This window comes from Solanum dulcamara, chromosome 2, assembly GCF_947179165.1.
Source record: "Solanum dulcamara chromosome 2, daSolDulc1.2, whole genome shotgun sequence".
Lineage (NCBI taxonomy): Eukaryota > Viridiplantae > Streptophyta > Magnoliopsida > Solanales > Solanaceae > Solanum > Solanum dulcamara.
The window spans coordinates 35,388,871-35,404,878 of record NC_077238.1 but is presented as its reverse complement, the minus strand read 5'-3'; the positions used below and the strand labels follow the sequence as shown (position 1 = coordinate 35,404,878).

The 16,008-nt window shown below is 39.7% G+C and overlaps 1 protein-coding gene across 1 annotated transcript in view; it reads right to left on the bottom strand.

Moving 5' to 3' along the window:
- LOC129880498 (ferrochelatase-2, chloroplastic) overlaps nt 1–15,803 on the bottom strand; it is a 52,096-nt gene extending 36,293 nt beyond the window's left edge. Inside the window, exons 1-3 of the mRNA XM_055954561.1 lie at nt 15,324–15,803; nt 14,888–15,031; nt 14,396–14,497 (exon numbers count right to left, since the gene is read on the bottom strand). Coding sequence (XP_055810536.1) covers nt 14,396–14,497; nt 14,888–15,031; nt 15,324–15,662 — 585 coding nt within the window. The 5' untranslated portion in view covers nt 15,663–15,803. The remainder of the gene's footprint in view (nt 1–14,395; nt 14,498–14,887; nt 15,032–15,323) is intronic.
- Between the last annotated feature and the right edge of the window lie 205 nt (nt 15,804–16,008).

Genomic DNA, 16,008 nt, shown 5'->3' with positions numbered 1-16,008 from the left:
AGTTGTATCTTGTTATGTTGAGGAAGAGATTCCACAGCTGAGTTGTTAAATTGCAATGTACGAAGAGATGCTTGTTCGTCTCCCCTATAGTGTTACACATAAAGCACTTGGGAACTAGTTCACTCCCTTTCTTCTACAGAACTTCTTAAGTTAGACATGCCCCCTTAACCACTAGCCACGTAAAGCATTTCACTTTGGTGGGGATGATACTTCTCCAAAAATTGTTCCAATGGAAGAGAGTTCACTCTCTCCCCCCACCCCCCACCCCCCGCCAACGATTAACTGATGTGTCGCGTATTCACGAGACTTTCGATTCTCAAAACGGTGAATTAGTGTGTGTTGCAAGCATGTTTTTATAGATATGATGTGTGTTTTGTTCATTTTCAGGAAAACTAAGTCGCGCACGAGTTTAGATGATTTTTTGAGTATGTGATGCATTTTTGCTGAGGACCAATGACTACGTGTGGTGTGATGTTGAGGTGAATAAAGCTTCAAGTGCTGAAATTTTGACCAAGTGAAACTCCACGGGACCTTCACGGGCCGTGGAGTCCACTACGAGGCGTGATGGAAGCTCGTTGAGGCTGGCTGATGGAAGATGGAAATAGGCCAAGGAGAACACTTTAGACCCCAATACGAGTCGTAGTCAGGGCCACGAGACGTGGTGCTTCTCCGTGAAGAAGTGAAGGCCCACACATGGGTGGAGCTAAGTCAAAGACACGGAGCATGACCACAGACCGTGAAGGCCAATACAGACCGTGGTGCTTGGGCGTGAACTCTGTCGACTTAAGTTTTCCTAGTTGGTTTAGGAGTAGGTTTTGTACTTCTATAAATACCCAAATTTGTTTTATTTCTGAGGTTAATGTTTATTCTGAGTTTTTAGTATTTGTGAACATTGTGAGAGCATATTTTGGAGACTTTTCAAGATTCAAACTTAATTCAATCCTTTGTTTGTTCTTGATCTGTTATTCATCCTGCAATTCGAGGTTTACATTTCTATAAACGTGAGTCTTGTTTTATGAATTCAACACTAATTCTTGTTCATCTCTTAAGATTATGAGTAGCTAAACACTATAACTAGGGTTGTGGAAACCAAGGCACAATAATGAAGTACACAAACGTATAGGTGATTGTCGGTAAGAGTTTAGCATGGCATTGTAGTTTTCTTCGTCTTGTTTTCCTTTTAACGAGTGCACGCGTTAAATATCGTCTGTATTCATTACTTGCTTGGGAGAGGGGTAGTGATTAGGAAAAGATAACTACAACAAAGATTTGAAGCATAACCTTCGTCTAAGAACTTGAGCCCGAAAGGGATAGTTTTCTGAGATCTAAGGCAAGGGTTAGGTGGCAATATACTCTGAGACTGGGAGGAGATGAGTGAAATACATTTAATAGGGCCGGGAGGCGTTTAGATGTACATAACTTGCTAGATTTTGCATGCGACGCACTGATACAATATCACCAATACCTAAGGACTACTAATTTATATGTCATGGGGAACACAGTACTAGTTACCATCTCACATTGTTATCAATCTTAAGTTCTGTTACTGTGAACATTTAGTTATTGAAATAATAAATCCCCTCATATACTTTATGCATGTTTGTTATTTTGGAAATACTGACTACAACTAAAATTAAGTGATAGTAGACCTATTTCCTCCGCATTCCCTGTGGGCTCTACCCTAACCTAGTTGGGTTCTATATTTGACAACGACCGCTTTATACTTCTTAATTGAAGTGTAAGTTTAGTCGTATACTCTCTTGTATGCACTACCTACAGAGAAGTTCCCATCTTTGTTGTGTTTCCACAGCACCCTATCTGCCTCTTTGTGACAATGTTGTTTCCTCCTAGCTTTCCAAGTAAAGAAGCCACTCTATCAACCTCCCAACCATTAAGCATTCTTCTAAGGAAATATCCCAGCCTTGCGTTGTCCAGCACTCACTTACTCTAGCCTCAGTGTTTCCACAAATCTAGACAAGATCTGGAAATTGCTCCTTGGGGGGTGATTGATTAATCCATCCATCATGCCAAAATTTTGTCTTGTTCGCATTGCCTATCTTAAAGCTAAGATCAGTGTAGTCAAAGGTGCGCTTAAGCCCTGAAGCGAGGCTCAAAACATGTTGAGCGCTTCGCCTCACTTTATGTGCGCTTCAGTGTCGTCATCAAGGTTCTAAGGCAAACTTTTTCTAGCCAATGAGCCTCTTATGAAGAAGTGACACTAAACAATCAATATTTCACCTTATCATAGTTTTTTTTCAACTTCTTTGGTCATATATTTGTCATTCATGTTTATAATTATTAGTCTTGGACTAAACATATATATTGGTAATATTTTTGTCCCTTTGCGCCTCTTTTCATTAAAGCGCACACTTTATTTGTGCTTTGTGCTTTAAGCCCCAACAGACCTTAGAGTTTTTTTGCGCTTTTCGCCTTTGATAACACTGGCTAAGATTGGCTTCCACCAATGGCCAAAACTTTCCGATTGTTCTCCACACCCCCATGCCATAAGGATCAGATACAAAGTTGGAGCACCATGGATTAAGTTCACCAAACTGTCACAATTACTTTTCTCCATAGAGCCCTTTCCTCTTTAGTGCATCTCCATAGCCACTTCGTAAGTAAGCTCTCATTCTACAGTGTGAGATTCCTGACTCCTAGTCCCCCTTTTCCTTTATTCAAAATTACTGCTTTCCAATTAACGAGGCAGTAACCCTTCCTTTCTTTGTTTCCATGCCACAGAAAGTCTCTTCTAAACTTATCAAGTTACTTCACAACTTTTGATGGGATTGGAAATAAGGACATCGCAAAAGTGGGCAATGCATCTAGGAAGAAGTTGATTAGGATCAGTCTACCGCCAAAGGACAAGAACTGACCCTTCCATCTAGATAGTTTCTTTTCTGTTCTACCCAAGATGCCATCCCAGATCTCTAAGGACTTGTGTTTGCTTCCCAGAGGCATACCTAAATAAGTTGTGGGTAAATGCTCAATTCTGCATCCAAGGATGCTGGCCATATCAAGAATCTGGTGAACCTCATTAACTGAGATTACACTGCTCTTCCCCCCATTAACTTTCATCCCACTACAGCTTCAAACAAGACAAGAATCACTCTGATGTAGCATATATGCTCAGCCACTAGTTCACAAAAAAATGGTGTCATCTGCATACAACAGATGACCAACTTCCATCTCAACCCCTACACTGACCCCAACTTTGAACTCTCTGATCCATTTTTTGGGGCTGCTATTCTCATCATTTTGTCAAAACCTTCCACAGCCAGAATGAATAGAAAAGGAGAAATGGGACCACCCTGTCTTAAACCAATTTCTGATGCAAAAAAAACCCACAGGTTCTCCATTCACAAGCACAGAGAACCTAACTATTTTAATGCAGTATTATATCCATTTCACCCAATTGTCTCCAAACCCCATTTGCCTAAGAATATTCAATAAGAAAGCTCAGGCACATGATCATAAGCTTTCTAAATCCAACTTACACATTATGCTTGGGACCCCACTCTTCATTCTTGAATCAATGCATTTATTGGCTACGAGTGTTGCATCCATAATCTCTCTACCCTTGATGAATGCCATCTGATATTTGTTGATCAATTTATCTATTACTGTCTTTAGTCTCTCTAGCAATAATCTTATATACACCCCTAACCAGATTGATTGGTCTGAAAGTTTTTAGCTTTGAGGATCCAAGCTTCTTTGGGATCAGAGCAATGAATGTCGCATTGAAGCTCTTCCCAAACCCCTAATTTGAGTGAAAATGTTGAATGGTCTTGAAAATATCTTCCTTCAGTAGATTCTAGAAGGTTTGGAAAAAAAACATTGGTAAACCATTTGTTCTAGGTGCTTTCTCCATAGCACACATATTCAAACATTCGGGTATCTCTTCCTCCTCAAAGTCTCTCTGCAAACAAATATGTTCCTCCTCATTAATCCTTGAAGGCTCATGGAAACTAAACTCATGTCTCCAATTTTTAGTCTCCTTATACAGATCATTATTGTAGTTTTGCACAACCTCCTTGATACTCTTTGGATCCTGGATAGTAGTACCATCCAATTCTAATTGCTCCATAAAATTGAACATCCTGTGGGGTGTTGCAGTTCGGTGGAAAAACTCTGTTCTTATCCCATGTTTTAGCCATTGGATTCTAGACCTCTGCCTTCAGACAATTTCTTCCTTTTTTGCTACATCTTCAAATTCCATGGGTCAAATGGGCCTTTTGCAACAATTCATCATATGTGAAAGGCCTCTGTTCTTGAATAATTTCCCAGTTTGAAATTTGATTTAGGATGTCTTCTTTTCATTGTTTCCAATTTCCCCTATTATCTTTGCTTCACTCATTTAGCTTTGCTTTAAGCATTTTTAGCATCTCAGCAAGTACAAAACTAGGTCTACCATTCACAGTGAAGGACTCCCACCATTCTTTCACTTTGTCCTTAAACCCATCCACTTCTAGCCACCAAGTCTCAAATTTAAAGTAAGACTTTTTCCCCTCCCAGTTCCCACAAGTCAAGAGAATGGGGTTGTGATCTAAGGCTAGTTTAGGAAGGTTTGTTTGCTTAATGTGAGTGAAAACTTTCCCCATTTACTACAATGAAGGTATATATCAATTTTAGAAGGATACTCATGCTCCTCTTCTCTAGGTAAAAGATCCTCCAAATAAAGGAGGATCTACCATTTGCAGCTCTTCAATGCAAGCTGAAAAATCAGTCATAGCTCCACTTAATCAAGAACAGTTGGTTGTCTCATATGGAAACCTAGTGATATTTAGGTCCCCACAAACAACTCAAGGCCCATTGAAATTGTTTCTTATGTCTATCAAATCTTGCCACAATGTTCTCCTGACCACTCTATTGTAGTTTGCATATACTGCACTCAGATGCCAACTTAAACTGTCATTAACACCAGTGAATTTGTCAGTGATACACTGACTTCCCAAACCCACCAATTCACCATTCCAAACTCTTTTATCCCAGAGAATTAGTATACCCCCACTGCTCCCATGTGCTTCTTTATGAATCTGCCCCACCCATCTGTTGTTCCATATACTTTGTAATAAGCAATCTAAAGAGCCATTTATTTTGGTCTCCACTAATACATATAAATATGCCCCCCCATAGTTGAGAAAGTTTCCTAACAATCTCTCTTTTACTCTCCCCATTCAACCCCCTTACATTCCAAGATATAATTCTAACACTCATTGATGAGCATTGATTAGAATTCTCCCACTAGACCTTGGTTCACCATCTTTGAAATTCATATCGAAAAAACAAGTTCCTAGCCTCTTTTGCACACTTTGTTTTTTCCTCTTCCAGAACACCAAATTACCTTCTACTAAAACACTATTTGAATGTAGAAAGTCTATCAGAAGGTCACTCTTTCCAATCAGCGTCTGTATATCCAACGATTTGCTCATGGCCCCGATCCTCAAATAGTAGTCCTTTAACTGGTGCTGATTTCACATATCACAGAATGCAGACAACCCCATCCCAATGACTCTCACAGGAAGAATCCATAAACTCACCTACAACACTCACAGGAAAAGAAATGTATTGTGAGATAAATCAACTTACCAACAAGCTGTCTATGTCTTCCTGGATCACTGAGTGGCTCCCACTGTCCTGGTATGAGTTTAGCATTTGGATCCATAGGAGTTTCTGGATCTACATCTTATCATTCATTTCCTCAAATATCTAAGGCATACTTGTGTTGTGAAATAACCACACCTGATCAGGACTGAATACCTAGAAAATACTTCAGTTTCAAGAGGTAATTGGTCGGGAAATGTTGAAAGAGATGTTGCTTAAAATTAGTGATACCATCCTGACCATTACCGGTAATAATGATATCGTCAACACAGACCACCAAATAAATACGTAGATTTAGAGTAGAACGCCTATAAAACACAGAGTGATCAGTCTCACTACAAGTCATGCCAAACTTTTGAACTACTATGATAAAGTTCCCAAACCATGCTCGAGGAGATTGTTTCAAACCATAAAGTGACTGATGCAATCAACACATCAGGCTAGACTCCTGCTGAGCAACTAAACTAGGTGGTTGCTCCATATAAACCCCCTCCTCAAGGTCACCATGGAGAAAACCATTGTTAATTCCAATTGATAAAAAGGTCAATGGGAAACAACAAACATAGATATAAAAACAGATAGACATTTGTTATTTTAGTCATGGGAGAGAAAGTATCACTGTACTCAAGCCACATATCTGAGCATACTCCTTGGTAATAAGGCGAGCCTTGAGTCGATTAACTTGAATGTCTGGACCAACTTTGACTGCATAAACCCAACGAGAACCAACACTAAATTTACCTAAAAGAAAAGGAACAAGCTCTCACGTACCACTCACATATAAAGCAGACGTCTCATCAATCATAGTTGGTCACCATCCTAGATGATAAAATACTTCACCCGTAGACTTAGGGATGGAGAGAAAGGATAAAGATGATACAAAGGCATAATGGGATGATGACATATGATGATAACTTAAAAGGGTATACTAAGGGTTAGTATTACGAGTAGACCATATACCATTCTGAAGTGCAATCGATTGATTAGGAGGAGACAAGTCGGCAGTAGGTCCAGGGGGTCTAGTGCAATCATGAACATCTAGGCTTGATGTTGAACGTGGCAATGATGATAAATCAGCAATGGTAGTGTTGTGGATGGAGATGTAGAAGTAATGTAGCTTCTCAAAAGATCGGTATAGGTAAGACGGATGGCACTGTAGATGGATATGTAGAAGTTACCATAGATTCCTCAAAATTGGTATCGGTAAGACCTCAAATACCTCGAGATGATGAGACAAAGATGTAAAGTAAGGTCGAGGCTCAAAGAATGTGACATCAACTGACATAAGGTACCGATGAAGATCGGGTGAGTAGCAATGATACCCCTTTTGAACCCTAGAATAACCAAGAAAGACACATTTGAGAGCATGAGAGCTAATTTATCTTTCCTAGGGGCTAAGTTATGAACAAAACATGTGCTCCCAAACACACAAGGGGGAAGAGTATAGAGATGATTGAGGAAACAATATTGAATAAGGAATTTGATTCTGAATGGAAAATGAGGGCATCCAATTAATTAAATAGCCAAACGTGAGAACTGCATCACCCCAAAAATGCAGCGGAACATGAGATTCAATGAGAAGGGTACGAGCAGTCTCAATGAGATGCTTATTCTTCCTTTTGCTTCCTCATTTTGTTGAGGGGTGTGCTGACAAGATGTCTAATGAATAATTCTTTGGTGAGTCAGAAACTGCTGAAGCTTTGCTTTTGCACAGAAAAAGGAAATACATGAAACAAAAAACATAGAGGCAGAAACAATGGCAATCAAGGAAGCTTTGGCATACTGTGTATCATATGGAATACACAAATCACACTGGAAACAGACACTTTGCTGATTAAAAAAAAAACGGAAGGAACATGGGATATACCGTGGCAAATCATCATTATAGTTGAGGATACTAGAGCTCTAATGCAGCATTGCAGAATACAAAAAAAACATACATACAGGGAAGGAATTGTATTAGCTGATTATTTAGCTAATCTGGCATTTGAAGGAACTGGCAGATAGGAATTCTCTACTTTTGCAGACTTGCCAAAACACGGAAGAAAACTAATAAACATGGACAAACATCAGTGTCCAACACTCAGTATCAGATCCAAGAAGATAATAGACAAGTGATGAATATGATTACCGCCAGAAGGTGCCAGCTGATATGGAATATGTGGAGATGGATTACTCTATTTCTACAACTCAGACATAGCAGGAAACTTCAACATACAGCAGCCAGAGTAACAATAGCTTGGATTAGGGGTGTGTTTGGTATTTCTGATGTTTGGTAGGTCAAAAATTTTGGAAAATATTTTCACAAGAAAAATAAGTAGGAAAATGACTTCCTTAATAGAAGTAGGGAAAACAAGTTCTACCAGTGGTATTCCACATTGATTGTGTCCTCATCCCTCCCGCCCCAACATTACTCATCTCACCCCCACCCCGTAGCCCTAATCTCCACCACCCCACACCCTCACTTCTCATAGTATTTGTCTAGATTATATATAAATGATTTTAGAAATATATTTCTTATACATACCGAACACAAGAAAATAAGTAAAAAACCAACTTATTTTTCTAGAAAACATTTCCCTTCATATTGAACACACTCTAGAACTTAAGATAGGATTCAGTTGTTTTTAATAGCTTTTAATTTTTTAGCTAGTTCCAATTTTGAACATGATGTAGGTACATTTGATTTTTGTAAAGATATGGCACCTACGCCTAACTCAACCCCAAAAACTAGCTCAGGAGGGGAGGATTTCCCAAGTCCATATAAGGAGACCAACAGTCCATTCTCAACCAATTTGGGACATTTTACCTATTCTAACACCCCCCTTCATGCCTAGGCCCAACTGGAGTGTGGACCGAGAGCCCAAACGGGGATAGACCTAGCTCTGATACCATGTAAAAATATGGCACCTAGACCGAACTCAACCCCAAAAGCTAGCTCATGAGGGGAGAATTGCTCAAGTCCATATAAGGAGACCAACAGTCCATTCCCCAACCAATGTGGGACTTTTTACGCACTCTAACAATTTTATTTTTGATTATATTAATAATATCAACCTATAGGCTCAATGCCTATTGGCCTATTTGTTTTTTAAAAAAAATAAAAGGAATAGCTTAAATGTCCAATAGAGACAACATCTTAATAATTAGATATGTATTTAGATTTAGACAAACATCTCTATCTTAATAAAAACAAGAGGGGCCTAAGAAGCTTTCCCACTTGGTTCGCTTCAACTTGGGACAATTACACAGGGAGATAAGGTTAGCTAGCCTAATTCCTTTTCGGAAGATACGAGCCACTTCTCCCAGCCACACACTCCTCAACTTGTTTGGACTCTTCAAAAGTGTCAACCGGTGTTTGTCTGATTCTCCAAAAGTAATGTATTTTTGGAGAACCCGACATGATGCAGCATCGAAAGTGAAGAGTTCCCGCAACTTAGCCTCCACCATCCTTTCCCACTTCCCCACCAGTCTTACTTCTTAGTACCACCGTAAGCTTCACTTAAGAACATTGTAATAATTTTTTGTTGTTGTTGATTACACTCAGTCATGAACAGTGTTGTGAAAAAGCGCCGAAGCGCTCGCTTTAAGCGTGAAGCGAAGCGAAGCGAGGCGAGGCACTAACGCTTCAACACCGTGAAGCGAAGCAATTTCAAAAAAGCGTGCGCTTAATGGGAGAAGCGAAAAGCACGCTTCATCTAGAAGCGAAGCTTTTTTGAAAAAGCGGCACTAGGTTTTTTTAAAAAAAAAAAAATCTGTAAAACTTATAATTAATTGTTCCAAGCTGCTGCGACTTCTTCTTCAACTTCGACAATTCAACCAGGTTAGTTTTTCTTCTTCTCTTCTTCTCTTCTTCTCTTCTTCTCTTTCTATTTCTATTTTTATTTCCATTCAGCAGTTCTGCCGTCTGCGCAACTGCTGCGATGTTCTTCTCTTCATCTCTTCTTCTCTTCTTCTTTTTCTATTTCTGCGCAACTGCCGTCTGCGAAGAATTATTTTTTTCAAGTTTTATTCAGCAGTTTGGCCATTTTTTTTGAAGATAAAGCATATGCTCTATTTTTTTTCCACATAGTCTGGCTGCTTTATTATTTATTTTTTTAATTTTGCTGCAGTTGCTCTTTTAATTTTGCTGCAGCTGCTCTGTTATTGTTTTGACAATTTGGCTTGTGTGACTGAATTATTATTCTATTTTTTCTTTGTAGTAAGTTGTATTTTCTTAATGGCACAAAAAAAGAATCCAACTTGAGCATATGGAATTGCCATGGGAAGTAACACAAAAATCAAATGTGTTTTTGTGATATGACATATAATGGCGGAATATTTCGTCACAAGAAGCATCTTATTGGTGGTTATAAGATGTTAAAGTGTGTCCAAAGATCTCGAATAGTGTGAAGGAAGAAATAAAAGAGTATTTTATGAAAAAAAATGAATTTAAAACTCAAATGAATCCTGAAGCATCCATGGTTAATCTTATTGATGATGATGAAATGGATGATGAAGTTGAAGTGAATATGCCAATGGGGCATATTTTATTATCTATGCATATTTTATATTTTATATTTTTATACTAAATAGCGCTTTTTCTGAAAAAAGCATGCGCTTCGCTTCACGCTTCGCGCTTCTGTTAAGCGAGCCCCTGTCGCTTTTTTCCACTTCTCGCTTCTCAAAACACTGGTCATGAATGCATGCCTAGCTAATATCAGCTTATTTATTAATTAGCTTTAAAATTATAATTTCTCAAAAGATTCTAGAGATCCTAGAATATAGTTGTTGGAAAAATTTGATTACCATTCCTTCGATTCGTACGTCAGGATGATTTTGGGTGGCCATACGATCTCTACACCACCACCAGACGCCACTTGGAGCTCCCCACCATTAGCTTTTGCTGCTCCTTAGCTCAGAAACGAATTGGGGATAAGGGTTTTCTCTCTTCTATTCTGGATCTGTTCTTGACCCTTTTTGACTTTTTGCTTTTTTTGTTGCTTTTTTTTTTGCTTTTTGTTTTTGCTGAGTTTAGTGGCTAGAAGCTATCTATACGAGGTAAACGAATTTGGGTCGAAGTGATCTTGAAGTTTCATCTCATGGTTTGACTGGGTTTTTTTGCTCCAGTGCTGCATTTCGGAGGAGTTTTGGATCAATATTGATTTGGGTATTTCATTTATTGCAGTTTAGGATTGTGAAAGTTTGCCCATTTGGTTCTTGATTGCTTTGAGTTCCTTCATTTGTTTTTTAATTTCATTTGGTGTCACTTTCTTTTCCTTAATCATTTCCCTGTAACAATTTCCTGTAACATAACATCAACATAACGGTAAATACTTCTGACGACATCGACCATCGAACACTCTGCGAAGGTTAAGAATCGACAGGCTATCATCGGATTTTGTTCGCTACTGCTTGGCTGGAAACACGGCTGGTCAGATCGGTCCACACCAAGGAACTCATTTGTGGCGGCAATCAAGTTCAATTTCGACTGGAGTTAACTCCAGTTTCCATATCTTTTATCTTTTCCATATCAATTCTTTGTTCATGCACTTGTAGTTACATTTTGCCGACTTTAGACCTTTGAATAATTTATTTGAATAATTTATTAGTTCATACGCATTTTCGTGGCTTTGAGTAGTGATGGTAGACTAGGGTCATGTTCTCGCTCGGGTACGGGGATGAGGATGGGGACAGGGCCGAGGGTAAGGAGGGGTAAGTGGGTTAAAGGAGCGTCTAGACCGAGAGTAGGTTCTTGGAACATTGGGACGTTAACGGGAAAATCCATAGAGCTAGTTAAAATTCTAAAGGATAGGAAGATTAATATAGTTTGTGTCCAAGAGACCAAATAGGTAGGCTCTAAAGCTAAGGAGGTAGACGGGTCTAAGCTTTGGTTCTCTGGTAGATCGAAGTATAGGAATGGGATAGACATTTTAGTAGACGGTGATTTAAGGGACCAAGTGGTGGAGGTTAGGAGAGTCACTGATAGGATGATGTCGATTAAGGTGGTCGTTGAAGGGATCACGTTAAACATTATTAGTGCTTATGCGCCGCAAGCGGGCTTAAGCGAGGAGGATAAGAGGCGCTTTTGGGAGGATTTGGATGAGTTAGTAGGAGGCATACCGCCTACTGAGAAGCTTTTCGTAGGAGGGGATTTCAATGGGCACATTGGGTCTACTTCGAGAGGGTATGATGATGTGCATGGAGGCTTTGGCTTCGGGGATAGAAATGGAGGAGTTTCACTTTTGGATTTCGCAAGAGCTTTCGGGTTGATGATAACTAATTTGAGTTTTTCAAAGAAGGAGGACCACTTGGTAACCTTCCGTAGTCCGGTGAATAAGACTCAGATAGATTATTTACTCTTTAGGAAGGATGATAAAGGTCTGTGCAAAGACTGTAAGGTCATTCCAATCGACAACCTTACAACCCGACATAAGCTCTTGGTGATGGATTCAGGGATCAAGATGACGAGAAAGAGGAGGGTCGGGGATGATCGGCCTAAGATCAAATGGGGGAGTTTGACCACGGCTAGTGCCTTGGAGATGGGAGAGAAATTGAAGGATATGGGGGCCTGGGATAGTAGCGGGGATGCAAACAGTATGTGGGATAGGACGGCTAGTTGTATTAGGGTTGTAGCAAGGGAAGTGTTGGGAGTCTCGACAGATAGCCGTAGTCGGCATCGAGGGGACTAGTGGTGGAATGGAGAAGTGCAAGGGAAGGTGGAAGCAAAGAAGATGGCATATGCGAAGTTGATAGAAAGCAAGGATGAGGTGGAGAAGCGGACGAATGGAGAACTTTATAAGATAGTGAGGAAGGAGGCGAAATCAGTGGTTTTGGAAGAGCGCGAGCTCGGTAGGTTTGGAGTGGCTGATTAGGTTATTTAATGTAATCTTTAAGACGACAACGATGCCCAAAGAATGGAGGTCGAGCATAATGATCCCTCTATACAAAAATAAGGGGGATATCTAGAGTTGCAACAATTACAGAGGTATCAAGCTTCTAAGTCATACTATGAAAGTGTGGGAAAGAGTGGTGGAGATGAGGGTAAGGAGAGGCGTGTCTATTTCAGAGAACCAGTTCAAATTTATGCCGGAACGCTCAACTACAGAAGTCATCCATCTTATGAGGAGACTGGTGGAGCGGTATAGGAAGAAGAAGAGGGACTTGCATATGGTATTCATCGACCTAGAAAAGGCCTACGATAAAGTGCCACGAGAGATACTATGGAGATGTTTGGAGGCTAAAGGTGTACCTGTGGCATTCATTAAGGTGATCAAGGACATGTATGAGGGTGCCAAAACCAGGGTAAGGACAGTCGGAGACGACTCAGAACACTTTCCAGCTGTGATGGGGTTGCATCAAGAATCAGCTCTTAGTCCATTTTTATTTGTCTTGGTGATGGATGGATTGACGCGACAAATTCAAGGTGAGGTGCCGTGGTGTATGCTTTTCGCAGACGACATAGTCTTGATCGATGAGACTCATAGCGGAGTTAACGCTAACTGGAGGATTGGAGACAGACCTTGGAGTCTAAAGGGTTTAAGCTGAGTAGGACCAAAATAGAGTACTTAGAGTGCAAGTTCAGTGAGACACCTCAGGAGGTTGGCGCGTAAGTTAGGCTTGATGACCAGGCCATCCTAAAGAAAAGTAATTTCAAGTACCTTGGGTCAATTATGTAAGGCAGCGGGGAGATTGACGATGATGTCACACATCATATTAGGGCAGGGTGGATGAAATGGAGGCTCGCTTCCAGTGTGCTATGTGACAAGAAGGTGCCACCATAACTTAAGGGCAATTTCTACAAAGTGGTGGTTAGACCGGCTATGTTATATGGGGCAGAGTGTTGGCCAATTAAGGTATCTCACGTTCAAAAGATGAAAGTTGCTGAAATGAGAATGTTGAGATGGATGTGTGGGCATACTAAAAGCGACAAGATTAGAAATGGGGCTATTCGGGACAAGATAGGAGTGGCCTCGGTGGAAGACAAGATGCGGAAAATGCAACGGAGATGGTTTGAGCACGTGAAGAGGAGAGACATAGATGCCCCAGTGCGGAGGTGTGAGAGGTTGGCCATGGATAGTTTCAGAAAAGGTAGGGGTAGGCCGAAGAAATATTGGGGAGAGGTGATTAGACAGGGCATGGCACAGTTACAACTTACCGAGGACATGACCTTAGATAAGAGGGTGTGGAGGACCCACATTAGGGTAGAAGGCTAGTTCATAGTCTCGTTATTCTTCCTTTTTAGCAGTCGTATTAGCGCATTATAATTTCTTGTGGTCTGATTTCTGTTATTATCTATTACTTTATGTACTTTGATTGCTCTATTTTATCTGGGTTGCTTTCATTATTTGTTTTGTCATATCGCTTTGAACTTCTTATCCTTATCTGACTTTTTTTTATGATTTTACTGAACCGAGAGTCTTTCGGAAACAGCCGTCCTACCTTGGTAGGAGTCAGGTTTGCGTACACTTTACCCTCCAAGACCCCACGTTGTGGAATTTCACTGGGTTGTTGTTGTTGTTGTTGTTGTTGTCAATCTATCGTCTAAACCCAATATTATATGATTCTGCAGTAGTGTAAACACAGCTCCTACAAAAAATCCCCATGGAACAAAGGGGCTATTCAAACTTGTAGCGAGCTAATACTTCAAATTCAAGGGATAAGAGTTTTGAAAGTGTAAATATGATACCACTTATTTTGCTCAATGAGATGATTGTAGAGACTCAAGAAAACATCTAAATGCACCCAAAACACATAACTTAGAAGTCAAAGGAAAGGGAAAAGCTTACAAATGAAAAACAAAGAAACGAGATACCTGTTCAATGGCTTCCTCTGTGAATGGATGCCAGTAGCGCATACCAACATACACCTTTGCAGGAACATTCTTTTCCCACAGAGCTTTTCTCAAGGCTTCAGCCTAAAATTCAATATTATTGAAAAGGCAGAACTGAATAGAGGAGCCATGAAAATAAATGCAGAAAAACATTGTACTGCTCGTATACAAATCAACCACAGCAAACCGCCACCAACAGCAAAAGAATTCAGCATGGCATATAAATGGCAAAAGTCATACTAAGAATAGCCTTAGCAAGTGTTTCCACCACTAAGCACTAGGATTCAGCATGGTACAAAGCATTTCGCTATTATGGTAAAACATTGTCACTTGACAAAGAAAATCTAGAAATCTACCATCATAAGCATCTTGTCGCCTCTGTCGGATCAACATTTCATCTTCATTCATTCCTACTTACATACTTAACCATTAATCAACAATCAGCAATATTTATCAAACCATATAAATTCATGCCTGGGCATCAGTTATCCGTCGAAGAGGAGAACCACCACCAATTGAAGCATAACCTTCTTTGCTCTTGGGTGCTCTGGCAACAGATATAAATTGCGCCAGTGGCCTTTGCAAAAACCGAAACAATCTTGGCAATCGAATAATATCCTATTCAAACCAAAAAATCCAAGTTAAGAACCATTAAATAAAGAGTGGAAGGTGTTATTGCCAAACCACGAAAGGATGGTTCCACTCTGAATTGCCTTTTGTTTCTTAGAATTCTTCTTTAGAATCACCACTAATTCAAACCATATACTTAAGCTTTTCTGATCAATTGGAAGATCCTTTTGAATTGGACATAGTTAAATTGTATCATTGCATGTGTTGTTATACCTAAATGGCGAAAGGGTACTTTCCTCCAAAATAATCTCAGAAAAAAAGGAAACAACATTTAACTTACTGGATCAGCAAAAAGATTGAATAAAAATGGCTGCACATCTTCAAGAGTTTCAGGGCCACCAAGATTAAGCAACAAAACACCAATTTTGCCTTCACCAAAAACAGGGTTTGAGGAGACTTGTTGAGGGCTAGAAGTGAGCAATGCTCCAGGCATTATAGATGGCTTCTCAGACCATTTCAAGGAGCATCTAGCTACTAATGAACAATTCTTGGGTAGCCTTAAGCAAGAAGCAGCGAAAGATGAAGTACACTGAGTATCCAGTTGAAGAAAAGGTGAATAGGATGTGCAGTTGGCCGGCGACGGAGATATTTCACGGCAGAAAATCACCGGCGGCGCCATTGCTGGACTGCAAGGGAACAATGACGTTTGAAATGCTTCGAGGGAAATCAGTAGATAGTTTGGTATGTTTTCTCCAGTGAATTATTTGGGAGTATTGGTCTCTCTCCTCCACATGTTCAAGATAATAACCAACCAAGTTACGTTACGTTGCTCACAACAGAAAAAAATATCTAAAATTCTTCACATTTTTAAAAACAAATCTATATGTATATATATTTATTAGACACACACTCTACTACAGATAAATAATCATTTATTAATCTCCCTAGTTGATATCAACATATTTGGATAGACTTATTTTAAGTAACTTATAAATTAAAAAATACTTATAATTTTTAAAAAAAAA